Source organism: Oncorhynchus clarkii, chromosome 24 (genome assembly GCF_045791955.1).
Source record: "Oncorhynchus clarkii lewisi isolate Uvic-CL-2024 chromosome 24, UVic_Ocla_1.0, whole genome shotgun sequence".
Taxonomy (NCBI): Eukaryota; Metazoa; Chordata; class Actinopteri; order Salmoniformes; family Salmonidae; genus Oncorhynchus; species Oncorhynchus clarkii.
This window is the reverse complement of record NC_092170.1, coordinates 43,731,426-43,749,199: the sequence shown is the minus strand read 5'-3', so window position 1 is coordinate 43,749,199 and position 17,774 is coordinate 43,731,426. Positions and strand designations below refer to the sequence as shown.

At 39.3% G+C, this 17,774-nt stretch overlaps 1 protein-coding gene across 2 annotated transcripts in view; it reads right to left on the bottom strand.

Moving 5' to 3' along the window:
• LOC139382566 (BRD4 interacting chromatin remodeling complex associated protein) overlaps window positions 1–17,774 on the bottom strand; it is a 72,480-nt gene that overhangs the window by 8,295 nt on the left and 46,411 nt on the right. For both annotated transcript variants that reach the window (XM_071126681.1, XM_071126682.1), the window contains 4 exons: window positions 14,917–14,969; window positions 14,491–14,639; window positions 8,004–8,098; window positions 7,556–7,658 (listed from right to left, as the gene is read on the bottom strand). In XM_071126681.1, the coding sequence (XP_070982782.1) occupies window positions 7,556–7,658; window positions 8,004–8,098; window positions 14,491–14,639; window positions 14,917–14,969 (400 nt within the window). The remainder of the gene's footprint in view (window positions 1–7,555; window positions 7,659–8,003; window positions 8,099–14,490; window positions 14,640–14,916; window positions 14,970–17,774) is intronic.

Below are 17,774 nucleotides of genomic sequence, written 5' to 3'. Positions count from 1 at the left end.
TGAAATAAAAGATCCCAGAAATGTTCCATATGCACAAAAAAACGCCCATTTCTCCACATCGGGTGGGACAGTCTGATTGGGAAGCCAGGCCCAGCCAGGGGGTGGGCCTATGCCCTTCAAGAGCCACCCATGGCTGCGCCCCTGCCAAGTCATGGAAAATCCATAAAAATATGGACCTAATGAATGTATTAAAAAATGTAGTGATTTCCTTATTTGAACTGTGGCGCAGTAAAAATTGTTGCGTTTATATTTTTCGTAAAGTATATATTATATATAATTATTATATATTTTTTATATATAAAAAAGGTACAGGTATGTTAGATATACATTGGAGTCCAGAATTATGGGTGCCTTCAATAGTTAAGGCTCGGGGGGAGTGTTCAGAAGTTCGGATGAATGATGTGACCAAAGTAAATTTTGGTAAATTACAGCCTTATTCTAAAAGGGATTAAATGAAAAGAATCCTCAGCAATCTACACACAATACCCAATAATGATGAAGCAAAAAAAGGTTTAGATACATTTTTGCAAATTTATTTAGAATAAAAAAAACAAATAGTCAAACCCTTTACTATGAGACCGGAAATTGAGCTCAGGTGCATCCCGTTTCCACAACTTGATTGGAGTCCACCTGTGGTAAATTCAATTGATTTGGACATGATTTGGAAAGGCACACACCTGTCTATATAAGGTCCCACAGTTGGCAGTGCATGTCAGAGCAAAAACCAAGCCTTGAGGTCAAAGGAATTGTCCGTAGAGCTCCAAGACCTGATTGTGGGGAAGGGTACCAAAACATTTCTGCAGCATTGAAGGTCCCCAAGAAACCAGTGACCTCCATCACTCTTAAATGGAAGAAGTTTGGAACCACCAAGACTCTTCTATAGCTGGCAGCCCGGCCAAACTGAGCAATCGGGGAGAAGAGCCTTGGTCAGGGAGGTGACCAAGACCCTGACGGTCACTCTGACAGAGCTCCAGAGTTACTCTTCCAGAAAAACAACAATCTCAGCAGCATTCCACCAATCAGCCCTTTATGGTAGAATGGCCAGACGGAAGCCACTCCTCAGTAAAAGGCACATGACAGCCCACTTGAAGTTTCCCAAAAGGCACCTAAAGACTCTCAGACCATGAGAAACAAGATTCTCTGGTCTGATGATACCAAGATTGAACTCTTTGGCCTGAATGTCAAGCGTCACATCTGGAGGAAACCTGGCACCATCCCTACGGTGAAGCATGGTGGTGGCAGCATCATACTGTGGGGATGTTTTTCAATGGCCAGGACTGGGAGACTAGTCAAGATCGAGGGGAAAGATGAACGGAAGAACTACCCATCCCGGATCCGGGAGAATTGTCATCAACGACACTAATTAGCATAGTGCAACGGTCAAAAAATATTACTAGAAAATATTAATATTCATGAAATCACAAGTGAAATATAATGAAAACACAGCTTAGCCTTTTGTTAAATCACCCTGTCATCTCAGATTTTGAAATTATGCTTTACAGCCAAAGCAAGACAAGCGTTTGTGTAAGTTTATCATTAGCCTAGCATAGCATTATGTCCAGCTAGCATCAGGAAGCTTGGTCACGAAAATCAGAAAAGCAATCGAATTAACCGTTTACCTTTGATGATCTTCGGATGTTTTCACTCACGAGACTCCCGGTTAGACAGCAAATGTTCCTTTTATTCCATAAAGATTATTTTTATATCCAAAATACCTCCGTTTGGTTGTCACGTTATGTTCAGAAATCCGCCGGAAATAGCGGTCACGACAACGCAGAAAAAAAAGTCAAATTATATCCATAATATCGACAGAAACATGGCAAACGTTTTTAATAATCAAGCCTCAAGGTGTTTTTCAAATATCTATTCGATAATATGTCAACCGGGACAATTGGCTTTTCAGTAGGAGCGAGAGGAAAAATGACTACCTCTGTCTTTTACGCAAGAATCACTCTGAGAGCCCTCAGCTGGCCACTCACGCAATGACAATGCCCCCGTGCACAAAGCGAGGTTCATACAGAAATAAATGGTTTGTCGAGATCGGTGTGGAAGAACTTGACTGGCCTGCACAGAGCCCTGACCTCAACCCCATCGAACACATTTGGGATGAATTGGAACGCAGACTGCGAGCCAGGCCTAATCGCCCAACATCAGTGCCCGACCTCACTAATGCTCTTGTTACTGAATGGAAGTAAGTCCCCTGCATTAATATTCCAAAATATAGTGGAAAGCCATCCCAGAATGGAATAGGCTGTTATAACAGCAGAGGGAACCAACTCCATTTTACTGCCAATGATTTTGGAACAAGATGTTCGACAAGCAAGTGCCCACACACTTATGGACACACAGTGTATATCCATCCATTCCTATCTCTATATAGATATCTACATATCTATATCTACATATCTATATCTACATATCTACATCTCTACATCTACATATCTATATCAACATATCTCTATATAGATATCTACATATCTACATATTTATATATCTACATATCTCTATCTACATATCTCTATCTACATATCTATATCTCTACATATCTACATCTACATATCTACATCTACATATCTACATCTACATATCTACATCTACATATCTACATCTACATATCTACATCTACATATCTACATCTCTACATCTACATCTCTACATCTACATATCTACATATCTACATCTACATATCTATATCTCTACATATCTATATCTCTACATATCTATATCTCTACATATCTACATCTACATATCTACATCTACATATCTATATCTCTACATATCTACATATCTATATCTCTACATATCTACATCTACATAGCTATATCTCTACATATCTACATCTCTACATATCTACATCTCTACATATCTACATCTCTACATATCTACATCTCTACATATCTACATCTCTACATATCTACATATCTACATCTCTACATATCTACATCTACATATCTACATATCTATATCTCTACATCTACATATCTATATCTCTACATCTCTACATATCTACATATCTACATATCTACATATCTACATATCTACATATCTACATATCTACATATCTACATATCTACATATCTACATATCTACATCTCTACATCTACATCTACATATCTATATCTCTACATCTACATATCTATATCTCTACATATCTACATCTACATATCTACATCTACATATCTACATCTACATCTACATCTACATATCTACATCTACATATCTACATCTACATATCTATATCTCTACATCTACATATCTATATCTCTACATATCTACATCTACATATCTATATCTCTACATATCTACATCTACATATCTATATCTCTACATCTACATCTACATATCTATATCTCTACATCTACATATCTATATCTCTACATATCTACATCTACATATCTATATCTCTACATATCTACATCTACATATCTATATCTCTACATATCTACATCTACATATCTACATCTACATATCTACATCTACATATACATATCTACATCTACATATCTATATCTCTACATCTACATATCTATATCTCTACATATCTACATCTACATATCTATATCTCTACATATCTACATCTACATATCTATATCTCTACATCTACATATCTATATCTCTACATCTACATATCTATATCTCTACATATCTACATCTCTACATATCTACATCTCTACATATCTACATCTACATATCTACATCTACATATCTATATCTCTACATATCTACATCTACATATCTACATCTCTACATATCTACATCTCTACATATCTACATCTCTACATATCTACATATCTATATCTCTACATCTACATATCTATATCTCTACATATCTACATCTACATATCTATATCTCTACATATCTACATCTACATATCTATATCTCTACATCTACATATCTATATCTCTACATCTACATATCTATATCTCTACATATCTACATCTCTACATATCTACATCTCTACATATCTACATCTACATATCTACATCTACATATCTATATCTCTACATATCTACATCTACATATCTACATCTCTACATATCTACATCTCTACATATCTACATCTCTACATATCTACATATCTATATCTCTACATCTACATATCTATATCTCTACATATCTACATCTACATATCTATATCTCTACATATCTACATCTACATATCTATATCTCTACATCTACATCTACATATCTATATCTCTACATCTACATATCTATATCTCTACATATCTACATCTACATATCTACATCTACATATCTACATCTACATATCTACATCTACATATACATATCTACATCTACATCTACATATCTACATCTACATATCTACATCTACATATCTATATCTCTACATCTACATATCTATATCTCTACATATCTACATCTACATATCTATATCTCTACATATCTACATCTACATATCTATATCTCTACATCTACATCTACATATCTATATCTCTACATATCTACATCTACATATCTATATCTCTACATATCTACATCTACATATCTATATCTCTACATCTACATCTACATATCTATATCTCTACATCTACATATCTATATCTCTACATATCTACATCTACATATCTATATCTCTACATATCTACATCTACATATCTATATCTCTACATATCTACATCTACATATCTACATCTACATATCTACATCTACATATACATATCTACATCTACATATCTATATCTCTACATCTACATATCTATATCTCTACATATCTACATCTACATATCTATATCTCTACATATCTACATCTACATATCTATATCTCTACATCTACATATCTATATCTCTACATCTACATATCTATATCTCTACATATCTACATCTACATATCTATATCTCTACATATCTACATCTCTACATATCTATATCTCTACATATCTACATCTCTACATCTACATATCTATATCTCTACATATCTACATCTACATATCTATATCTCTACATATCTACATCTACATATCTATATCTCTACATATCTACATCTACATATCTATATCTCTACATCTACATATCTATATCTCTACATCTACATATCTATATCTCTACATATCTACATCTACATATCTATATCTCTACATATCTACATCTACATATCTATATCTCTACATATCTACATCTACATATCTATATCTCTACATCTACATATCTATATCTCTACATCTACATATCTATATCTCTACATATCTACATCTACATATCTATATCTCTACATATCTACATCTACATCTACATATCTACATCTACATATCTATATCTCTACATCTCTACATATCTACATCTACATATCTACATCTACATATCTATATCTCTACATATCTACATCTACATCTACATATCTACATCTACATATCTACATCTACATATCTATATCTCTACATATCTACATCTACATATCTATATCTCTACATATCTACATCTACATATCTATATCTCTACATATCTACATCTACATATCTATATCTCTACATATCTACATCTACATATCTATATCTCTACATCTACATATCTATATCTCTACATATCTACATCTACATATCTATATATCTACATCTACATATCTACATCTACATATCTACATCTACACATATCTACATCTCTACATCTATATCTCTACATATCTACATCTACATATCTATATATCTACATCTACATCTACATATCTACATCTACATATCTATATCTCTACATATCTACATCTACATATCTATATCTCTACATATCTACATCTACATATCTATATATCTACATCTACATCTACATATCTACATCTACATCTACATATCTATATCTCTACATATCTACATATCTATATCTCTACATATCTACATCTACATATCTATATATCTACATATCTACATCTACATATCTATATCTACATATCTACATCTACATATCTATATCTCTACATATCTACATCTCTACATATCTATATCTCTACATATCTACATCTACATATCTATATATCTACATATCTACATCTCTACATATCTATATCTCTACATATCTACATCTACATCTACATCTACATATCTACATCTCTACATATCTATATCTCTACATATCTATATCTCTACATATCTACATCTACATATCTACATCTACATATCTACATCTACATATCTACATCTCTACATCTACATATCTACATCTACATCTACATCTCTACATATCTATATCTCTACATATCTACATCTACATATCTACATCTACATATCTACATCTACATATCTATATCTACATCTACATATCTATATCTACATATCTATATCTACATCTACATATCTATATCTACATCTACATATCTACATCTACATATCTATATCTACATCTACATATCTATATCTACATCTACTATATCTACATCTACATATCTACATCTACATATCTACATCTACATATCTACATCTACATATCTACATCTACATATCTACATCTACATATCTACATCTACATATCTACATCTACATATCTACATCTACATATCTACATCTACATATCTACATCTACATATCTACATCTACATATCTATATCTACATCTACATATCTATATCTACATCTACATATCTATATCTACATCTACATATCTATATCTACATCTACATATCTATATCTACATCTACATATCTATATCTACATCTACATATCTATATATATACAGTTGAAGTCAGAAGTTTAAAAAAAAAAAAAAAAGGGGAGGCTTGCAAGTTGAAGAACACCATCCCAACCGTGAAGCACGGGGGTGGCAGCATCATGTTGTGGGGGTGGCAGCATCATGTTGTGGGGGTGGCAGCATCATGTTGTGGGGGTGGCAGCATTATGTTGTGGGGGTGGCAGCATCATGTTGTGGGGGTGGCAGCATCATGTTGTGGGGGTGGCAGCATCATGTTGTGGGGGTGGCAGCATCATGTTGTGGGGGTGGCAGCATCATGTTGTGGGGGTGGCAGCATCATGTTGTGGGGGTGGCAGCATCATGTTGTGGGGGTGCTTTGCTGCAGGAGGGACTGGTGCACTTATGAAAATTATGTGGATATATTGAAGCTACATCTCAAAACATCAATCAGGAAGTTGTAGGCTGAACTGAAAAAAGCATGTGCGAGCAAGGAGGCCTACAAACCTGACTCGGTTACACCAGCTCTGTCAGGAGGAATGGGCCAAAATTCACCCAACTTGTTGTGGAAGGCTACCCGAAACGTTTGACCCAAGTTAAAACAATTTGAAGGCAATGCTACCAAATACAAATTGAGTGTATGTAAACTTCTGACCCAGTGGGAATGTGATGAAAGAAATAAAAGCTGAAATAAATAATTCTCTCTAATATTATTCTGACATTTCACATTCTTAAAATAAAGTGGTGATCCTAACTGACCTAAAACAGGGATTTTTTTACTAGGATTAAATCTCAGGAATTGCATTTAAACTCAGTCTTTCACATTTGGCTAAGGTGTATGTAAACTTCTGACTTCAACTGCGCACACACACAAACACGCATATATATACACACACACACACACACACACACTGTATAGTATTACCAGGTCTGTCCCTGGCGAGGATGCGGTCCTGTCCAAGAGAGATCTTCTCCTCCTGAATAAACATCCTGTCCATCATTACCATCTCAGCTGACGGTCCAAGGCGCTGTGAAACATACAACAGAAACACAGCCAACCAGCCAATCAATCAATGAATCAATGAATGCGCCACAGCACATCGGTTAGTGGAGGGAGAGAAAGAACACACTGAACAGTGGAGGAGGGCTGAGTAAGGAGACAGACCTTAGGACAAGGAGGAGGAGAAGGACAAGAACCATTGAGATCAATGTGAGAAAAAATTGTTAATAAGGTAACAATATTAATTACTTACCGTTGATAATAACCTAAAATAATATTAATTACTTACCGTTGATAATAACCTAAAATAATATTAATTACTTACTGTTGATAATAAGGTAATATAATATGTTATATAATATTAATAACTTACCGTTGACTCCTCAAAAAGCAGGTGTCTGTATTTATCCAGCATGGCCTGCGTTCTCTTCAGGAGCTGGCTGGAAACACTCTCAAACTCATCATCCACTGAGGGGGGGGGGGGCAGAGAGGGAGAGAATGGAACATGGGTAATCAAACTCATCATCCACTGAGGGAGGGAGGGGGGGGGCAGAGAGGGAGAGAATGGAACATGGGTAATCAAACTCATCATCCACTGAGGGAGGGAGGGGGGGGGGGGGGGCAGAGAGGGAGAGAATGGAACATGGGTAATCAAACTCATCATCCACTGAGGGGGGGGGGGGGCAGAGAGGGAGAGAATGGAACATGGGTAATCAGACCCAACGGTCATTAGGGCTTGGAGTTTCTGGTCAGGTCATGTGGTCACTCCCGACCATACACATTAGGGCTTGGAGTTTCTGGTCAGGTCATGTGGTCAATCCCGACCATACACATTAGGGCTTGGAGTTTTTGGTCAGGTCATGTGGTCACTCCCGACCATACACATTAGGGCTTGGAGTTTCTGGTCAGGTCATGTGGTCACTCCCGACCATACACATTAGGGCTTGGAGTTTCTGGTCAGGTCATGTGGTCACTCCCGACCATACACATTAGGGCTTGGAATTGCCAAGGACCTCACAATATGATCACGATTCTATATGTATTGAGATTCTCACTCACGATTCTATATGTATTGAGATTCTATATGTATTGAGATTCTATATGTATTGAGATTCTATATGTATTGAGATTCTATCTATATGTATTGAGATTCTATCTATATGTATTGAGATTCTATCTGTATTGAGATTCTATCTGTATTGAGATTCTATCTGTATTGAGATTCTATATGTATTGAGATTCTATATGTATTGAAATTCTATATGTATTGAGATTCTATATGTATTGAAATTCTATATGTATTGAGATTCTATCTATATGTATTGAGATTCTATATGTATTGAGATTCTATATGTATTGAGATTCTATCTATATGTATTGAGATTCTATATGTATTGAGATTCTATATGTATTGAGATTCTATATGTATTGAGATTCTATCTATATGTATTGAGATTCTATCTATATGTATTGAGATTCTATATGTATTGAGATTCTATATGTATTGAGATTCTATATGTATTGAGATTCTCACGATTCTATATGTATTGAGATTCTCTATGTATTGAGATTCTATATGTATTGAGATTCTATATGTATTGAGATTCTATATGTATTGAGATTCTATCTATATGTATTGAGATTCTATCTGTATGTATTGAGATTCTATATGTATTGAGATTCTATATGTATTGAGATTCTATATGAATTGAGATTCTATATGTATTGAGATTCTATCTATATGTATTGAGATTCTATCTATATGTATTGAGATTCTATATGTATTGAGATTCTATATGTATTGAGATTCTATATGTATTGAAATTCTATATGTATTGAGATTCTATATGTATTGAAATTCTATATGTATTGAGATTCTATCTATATGTATTGAGATTCTATATGTATTGAGATTCTATATGTATTGAGATTCTATATGTATTGAGATTCTATCTATATGTATTGAGATTCTATATGTATTGAGATTCTATATGTATTGAGATTCTATATGTATTGAGATTCTATCTATATGTATTGAGATTCTATCTATATGTATTGAGATTCTATATGTATTGAGATTCTATATGTATTGAGATTCTATATGTATTGAGATTCTCACGATTCTATATGTATTGAGATTCTCTATGTATTGAGATTCTATATGTATTGAGATTCTATATGTATTGAGATTCTATCTATATGTATTGAGATTCTATCTATATGTATTGAGATTCTATCTATATGTATTGAGATTCTATATGTATTGAGATTCTATATGTATTGAGATTCTATATGTATTGAGATTCTATATGTATTGAGATTCTATCTATATGTATTGAGATTCTATATGTATTGAGATTCTATATGTATTGAGATTCTATATGTATTGAGATTCTATATGTATTGAGATTCTATATGTATTGAGATTCTATATGTATTGAGATTCTCACGATTCTATATGTATTGAGATTCTATCTATATGTATTGAGATTCTATATGTATTGAGATTCTATATGTATTGAGATTCTATATGTATTGAGATTCTCACGATTCTATATGTATTGCTAATGTGATTCGATGTCCCAACCATATTGCTCACTATACGTCTGCTGCAACGAGACAAGAGCATGAGAATGTTTTATTGTTGATATATAAATATGAAATAAAGTGGTGAAAACATGTTATTTAAAAAAGAAGACTGAGAACGAATTTTGGCAAAGGAACAGACGACTAGCAACACCACCGAGCAACAAATATTTACAAAAATAAATCAATATTTACACACACACACACACACACACACACACACACAGTCAGAAGTTAACTGATCAAAACTAATTTTCTCATGCTCTCTTGTCAAGTCGCAGCAGACATAAATGTACACACAGTAAACAGTGAAATGTTTGGACACACCTACTCTACATTGTGAAGACATCAAAACTATGAAATTACACATACGGAATCATGTAGTAACCAAAAAAAATGTTAAACAGGTAGCCTAGTGGTTAGAGTGTAGAGGTGGCAGGGTAGCCTAGTGGTTAGAGTGTAGAGGCGGCAGGGTAGCCTAGTGGTTAGAGTGTAGAGGCTGCAGGGTCGCCTAGTGGTTAGAGTGTAGGGGCGGCAGGGTAGTCTAGTGGTTAGAGTGTAGAGGCGGCAGGGTAGTCTAGTGGTTAGAGTGTAGAGGCGGCAGGGTAGTCTAGTGGTTAGAGTGTAGAGGAGGCAGGGTAGCCTAGTGGTTAGAGTGTAGAGGCGGCAGGGTAGCCTAGTGGTTAGAGTGTAGAGGCGGCAGGGTAGTCTAGTGGTTAGAGTGTAGAGGAGGCAGGGTAGCCTAGTGGTTAGAGTGTAGAGGAGGCAGGGTAGCCTAGTGGTTAGAGTGTAGAGGCTGCAGGTAGCCTAGTGGTTAGAGTGTAGAGGCTGCAGGTAGCCTAGTGGTTAGAGTGTAGAGGCTGCAGGTAGCCTAGTGGTTAGAGTGTAGAGGTGGCAGGTAGCCTAGTGGTTAGAGTGTAGAGGCTGCAGGTAGCCTAGTGGTTAGTGTAGAGGCTGCAGGTAGCCTAGTGGTTAGAGTGTAGAGGCTGCAGGTAGCCTAGTGGTTAGAGTGTAGAGGTGGCAGGTAGCCTAGTGGTTAGAGTGTAGAGGCTGCAGGTAGCCTAGTGGTTAGAGTGTAGAGGCGGCAGGGTAGCCTAGTGGTTAGAGTGTAGAGGCGGCAGGGTAGCCTAATGGTTAGAGTGTATAGGAGGCAGGTAGCCTAGTGGTTAGAGTGTAGAGGTGGCAGGGAGCCTAGTGGTTAGAGTGTAGAGGTGGCAGGGTAGCCTAGTGGTTAGAGTGTAGAGGTGGCAGGGTAGCCTAGTGGTTAGAGTGTAGAGGTGGCAGGGTAGCCTAGTGGTTAGATTGTAGAGGTGGCAGGGTAGCCTAGTGGTTAGAGTGTAGAGGTGGCAGGGTAGCCTAGTAGTTAGAGTGTAGAGGCGGCAGGGTAGCCTAGTTGTTAGAGTGTAGAGGTGGCAGGTAACCTTATGGTTAGAGTGTAGAGGCGGCAGGTAGCCTAGTGGTTAGAGTGTAGAGGTGGCAGGTAGTCTAGTGGTTAGAATGTAGAGGTGGCAGGGTAGCCTAGTGGTTAGAGTGTAGAGGTGGCAGGTAGCCTAGTGGTTAGAGTGTAGAGGCGGCAGGGTAGCCTAGTGGTTAGAGTGTAGAGGTGGCAGGTAGCCGAGTGGTTAGAGTGTAGGGGCGGCAGGTAGCCTAGTGGTTAGAGTGTAGAGGCGGCAGGGTAGCCTAGTGGTTAGAGTGTAGAGGTGGCGGGTAGCCTAGTGGTTAGAGTGTAGAGGTGGCAGGGTAGCCTAGTGGTTAGAGTGTAGAGGTGGCAGGTAGCCTAGTGGTTAGAGTGTAGAGGTGGCAGGTAGCCTAGTGGTTAGAGTGTAGGGGCGGCAGGTAGCCTAGTGGTTAGAGTGTAGAGGTGGCAGGGTAGCCTAGTGGTTAGAGTGTAGAGGTGGCGGGTAGCCTAGTGGTTAGAGTGTAGAGGTGGCAGGGTAGCCTAGTGGTTAGAGTGTAGAGGTGGCAGGTAGCCTAGTGGTTAGAGTGTAGAGGTGGCAGGTAGCCTAGTGGTTAGAGTGTAGGGGCGGCAGGTAGCCTAGTGGTTAGAGTGTAGAGGTGGCAGGGTAGCCTAGTGGTTAGAGTGTAGAGGTGGCGGGTAGCCTAGTGGTTAGAGTGTAGAGGTGGCAGGTAGCCTAGTGGTTAGAGTGTAGAGGTGGCAGGTAGCCTAGTGGTTAGAGCATTGAACTAGTAACCAGAAGGTTGCAAGTTCAAACCCCCGAGCTGACAAGGTACAAACGAATCTGTCGTTCTGCCCTTGAACAGGCAGTTAACCCACTGTTCATAGGCCAGTTAACCCACTGTTCCTAGGCCGTCATTGAAAATAAGAATTTGTTCTTAACTGACTTGCCTCGTTAAATAAAGGTAACATTTAAAAAAAACTAGAGATCCTTGATGAAAACCTGCTCCAGAGCGCTCAGGACCTCAGACTCAGGCAGCAGAAAAATGACCCTAAGCACACAGCCAAGACAGCGCAGGAGTGGCTTTGGGACAAGGATCAGGCACAATAGTGGAATTTGAGTTTGCCTTCAAAATAAAAGTATGTCATTGCCAGTGATGCAAATTAATACAAATAGTAGAATTACGCCATGCTTTTATTTTGAAGGCTAACCGCAAAGTCCACTATTGTGTTTAAGATTATTTTGTGTCCAATAGAAATTAATGGTATATAATGTATTGTGTCATTTTGGAGTCACTTTTATTGTAAATCAGAATAGAATATGTTTCTAAACACTTCTATATTAATGTGGTTGCTACCCTGATTACGGATAATCCTGAATGAATGGTGAATAATGAATCAAGAAAGTTAGACGCACAAATATCATGCCTCCAAGACATGCTAACTTCTCACCATTAGAATAACAGGGGAGGTTAGCATTTTATATCATAACCCCAGGACATGCTAACCTCTCACCATTACAATAACAGGGGAGGTTAGCATTTTATAACCTCCCACCATTACAATAACAGGGGAGGTTAGCATTTTTGGGGGCTATGATATTTGTGCGTCTATCTTCCTCACTCATCATTTTTCAGTAGTCATTGCAGGGGAGGTTAGCATTGAGGTTAGTATTGGGACCAAATACTAAACTTTTATCTACTTTAAAACACATTTTAAGTGAATTTGTCCCAATACTTTTGGTCCCCTAAAAAAGGGGGACTGTGTACAAAAAGGGCTGTAATTTCTAAACGGTTCACCTGATACGGATGAAAATACCCTCAAATTAAAGCTGACAGTGTGACCTTTAACCTCATAGTCATTGTATCATTTCAAATCCAAAGTCATGGAGTACAGACCCCCCCCCCCCCCCCCCACCCCAAAAGAATATGTCACTGTCCCAGTAGGTTTAACAAGGAAACTTCTCCCACATCCCCTCAAGGACAGAGGCTATTTTAAATTTAGGGGTCAGGTTTAGGGTTATGTACAGGGTTAGGGTTAAGTGCATGGTTAGGGGTTAGGGTTACAAAAAGGGTTAGGGGTTAGGTTTAGGGGTTAGGTTTAGAGGGTTAGGTTTAGTGATAGGGTTTAGGGGTTATGTACAGGGTTAGGGGTTAGGTTTAGGGGTTATGCACAGGGTTAGGGGTTAGGTTTAGGGGTTATGTACAGGGTTAGGGGTTAGGTTTAGGGGTTATGTACAGGGTTAGGGGTTCGGTTTAGGGATTAGGTTCAGGGTTAGGGGTTAGGTTTAGGGATTAGGTTCAGGGTTAGGTTTAGGGATTAGGTACAGGGGTTCGGTTTAGGGATTAGGATCAGGGTTAGGGGTTAGGTGTAGGGATTAGGTTTAGGGTTAGGGGTTAGGTTTAGGGATTAGGTACAGGGTTAGGGGTTCGGTTTAGGGATTAGGTTCAGGGTTAGGGGTTCGGCATTAGGGAAAAACGGGATTTGAAATGGAAACACATTTTAGGTGCGGTGGCGGTGCCCTGGTAGAGGTGGTAAGGCACCAGGCGGGTCAGGGTGTGTGTACCTCTGTGGTAGTCGTGTGGTGCGGTGGCAGTGCCCTGGTAGAGGTGGTAAGGCACCAGGCGGGTCAGGGTGTGTGTACCTCTGTGGTAGTCGTGTGGTGCGGTGGCGGTGCCCTGGTAGAGGTGGTAAGGCACCAGGCGGGTCAGGGTGTGTGTACCTCTGTGGTAGTCATGTGGTGCGGTGGCAGTGCCCTGGTAGAGGTGGTAAGGCACCAGGTGGGTCAGGGTGTGTGTACCTCTGTGGTAGTCATGTGGTGCGGTGGCAGTGCCCTGGTAGAGGTGGTAAGGCACCAGGCGGGTCAGGGTGTGTGTACCTCTGTGGTAGTCGTGTGGTGCGGTGGCAGTGCCCTGGTAGAGGTGGTAAGGCACCAGGCGGGTCAGGGTGTCTTCAAAACACTGGAAGGAAGAGCTGTAGTCTGGGTGGAGGACTGAACCCTGCTGCTTCCTCAGCTGCTCCAACATCCTGCACACACACACACAGTCAGAAAACATGGGTCACAAGGCTGGATTGGCATGGTAACCCTGTAAAACAACACCTATCATACTACTATGGCTGACCCTTGAATGACGATACAGGACCACGATACAGAATGACGATACAGGACCACGATACAGAATGACGATACAGGACCACAATACAGAATGACGATACAGGACCATGATACAGGACCATGATACAGGACCACGATACAGAATGACGATACAGGACCATGATACAGAATGATGATGTAATAGCATACCTGGCTTCCTTGCTGGGTTCAGCAATACTGAAAGGCATCTTCATAGTAGCAGTCTGTCAGGTGAACAAGACACAGCATCCATGACATCACAGCAACACACCATCACAGCATCCATGACATCACAGCAACACAGCATCCACGACATCACACCATCCACGACATCACAGCATCCACGACATCACAGCATCCACGACATCACAGCATCCACGACATCACAGCATCCACGACATCACACCATTAGAACACAGACCCATCTATATGGTCAGATTCACATAGAAGGGAGTAAACCCCCCCCCCCCCCCCCTCTACCATCAGTCCTATTAGCCAACGTGCAAAATCATTGGATAACAAACCGGATGAGGTCCAATCAAGACGATCCTACCAACGGGACATTTAAAAAACGGTCTTATGTTGTTTCTCAGAGTCGTGGCTGAACGACGACATGTAAACATACAGCTGGCTGGGTTTTCGGTGCGTCGCCAAGATAGAACGGCTGCCGTCGGTAAGATAAGGGGGTAGTGGTCTGTGTCTATTTGTCAATAACAGCTGGTGCACAAAATATAATATTAAGGAAGTCTCAAGGTTTTTCTCGCCTGAGGTAAGAGTATCTCGTGATAAGCTGTAGACCACACAATTTACCAGAGATGCATACAAAGCTCTCTCGCCCTCCATTTGGTAAATCTGACCACAACTCTATCCTCCTGATTCCTGCTAACAAGAAAAAAATAAAGCAGGAAGTACCAGTGACTCACTCAATAAGGAAGTGGTCAGATGACACAGATGCTAAGCTACAGGACTGTTTTGTTAGCACAGACTGGAATATGTTCCCGTGATTTTTCAGATGACATTGAGGAGGACACCACATCAGTCACTGGCTTCATCAATAAGTGCATTGAAGATCACGTCCCAACAGTGCATACCCCAACCAGAAGCCATGGATTACAGGCAACATCCGCACTGAGCTAAAGGGTAGAGCTGCCGTTTCTACCGCACGGCAAGCGGTACCGGAGCGCCAAGTCTAGGTCCAAAAGCCTCCTTAACTTGTTGAGGATAGGGGGCGGTATTTCCATTTTGAATGAATTGCGTGCCCATAGTGAACTGCATCCTACTCTGTCCTAGATTGCTAATTTATGCATATTATTATTACTATTGGATAGAAAACACTCTGAAGTTTCTAAAACTGATTGAATTATGTCTGTGAGTATAACAGAACTCACAGGGCAGGCAATCTTCCAAACAGGAAGTGAAATTCTGAATGCGGAGTCTGATTTTAAGTCAGTGCCTCTTCACTTCCAAATAAGATATGGATCTGGTAGCACTTCCTACGCCTTCCACTAGATGTCCTCATTCAGTAGTCCTGGCAGAATGCAATTTCCCTGTTGCGCATTTTTGTCTGTTGATGTCACCATCGTTCCATTTGGCTGCAGAAGAAAACGAATGCTCCGGTTGGAACGTTATTGGATATATATGATAATAACATCCTGAAGATTGATTCTCTACTTAGTTTGACCAGTTTATTCGACCTGGAATATAACTTCTTGAAGCCTGGACGTCAGCTTTTGGGCACGTGAGCTGAAAGTGATAGCAAATGCGGCTAATTGGACACTAGTAATGGACATTATGGAACAAAACAACGATGTATTGTGGAACTAGGACTCCTTGCACTGCATTCTGATGAAAGATCATCAAAGGTAAGGGAATATTTATGATGTAATATCGTATAATTTTCTATAATTCCTCCGGGTATTTTGGAGGCACTTCTGAACATGGCATCAATGTAAACCGAGATTTGTGGATATAAATATGCATATTATCGAACAAAACATAAATGTACTGTGTAACATGATGTCCTATGAGTGTCATCTGATGAAGATCATCAAAGGTTAGTGATTCATTTTATCTCTAATCCTGCTTTTGTGACTTTATCTTTGGCTGGGAAAAAAGGCTGTGTTTTTAAAAAAATTTGGTGGTGGTCTAACAAATTTATGTTGTGTTTTCGCTGTAAAACATTTTTAAAATCGGACATGATGGGTAGATGAACAAGATGTTTATCTTTAATTTGCTGTATTGGACTTGTTAATGTGTGAAAGTTAAATATTTCTAAAGAATATTTTTGAATTCCCTGAGCCACCTTTTCAGCTGAATATAGCCTCCACATTGACTCTGTACCGTAACACCCTGTATATAGCCTCCACATTGACTCTGTACCGTAACACCCTGTATATAGCCTCCACATTGACTCTGTACCGGTACCCCCTGTATATAGCCTCCACATTGACTCTGTACCGGTACACCCTGTATATAGTCTCCACATTGACTCTGTACCGTAACACCCTGTATATAGCCTCCACATTGACTCTGTACCGTAACACCCTGTATATAGCCTCCACATTGACTCTGTACCGGTACCCCCTGTATATAGCCTCCACATTGACTCTGTACCGGTACACCCTGTATATAGTCTCCACATTGACTCTGTACCGGTACCCCCTGTATATAGCCTCCACATTGACTCTGTACCCCCCTGTATATAGCCTCCACATTGACTCTGTACCCCCCTGTATATAGCCTCCACATTGACTCTGTACCGGTACCCCCTGTATATAGCCTCCACATTGACTCGGTACTGGTACCCCCTGTATATAGCCTCCACATTGACTCTGTACCGTAATACTCTGTATATAGCCTCCACATTGACTCTGTACCGGTATCCCCTGTATATAGTCTCCACATTGACTCTGTACCGGTACCCCCTGTATATAGCCTCCACATTGACTCTGTACCGGTACCCCCTGTATATAGCCTCCACATTGACTCTGTACCGGTACCCCCTGTATATAGCCTCCACATTGACTCTG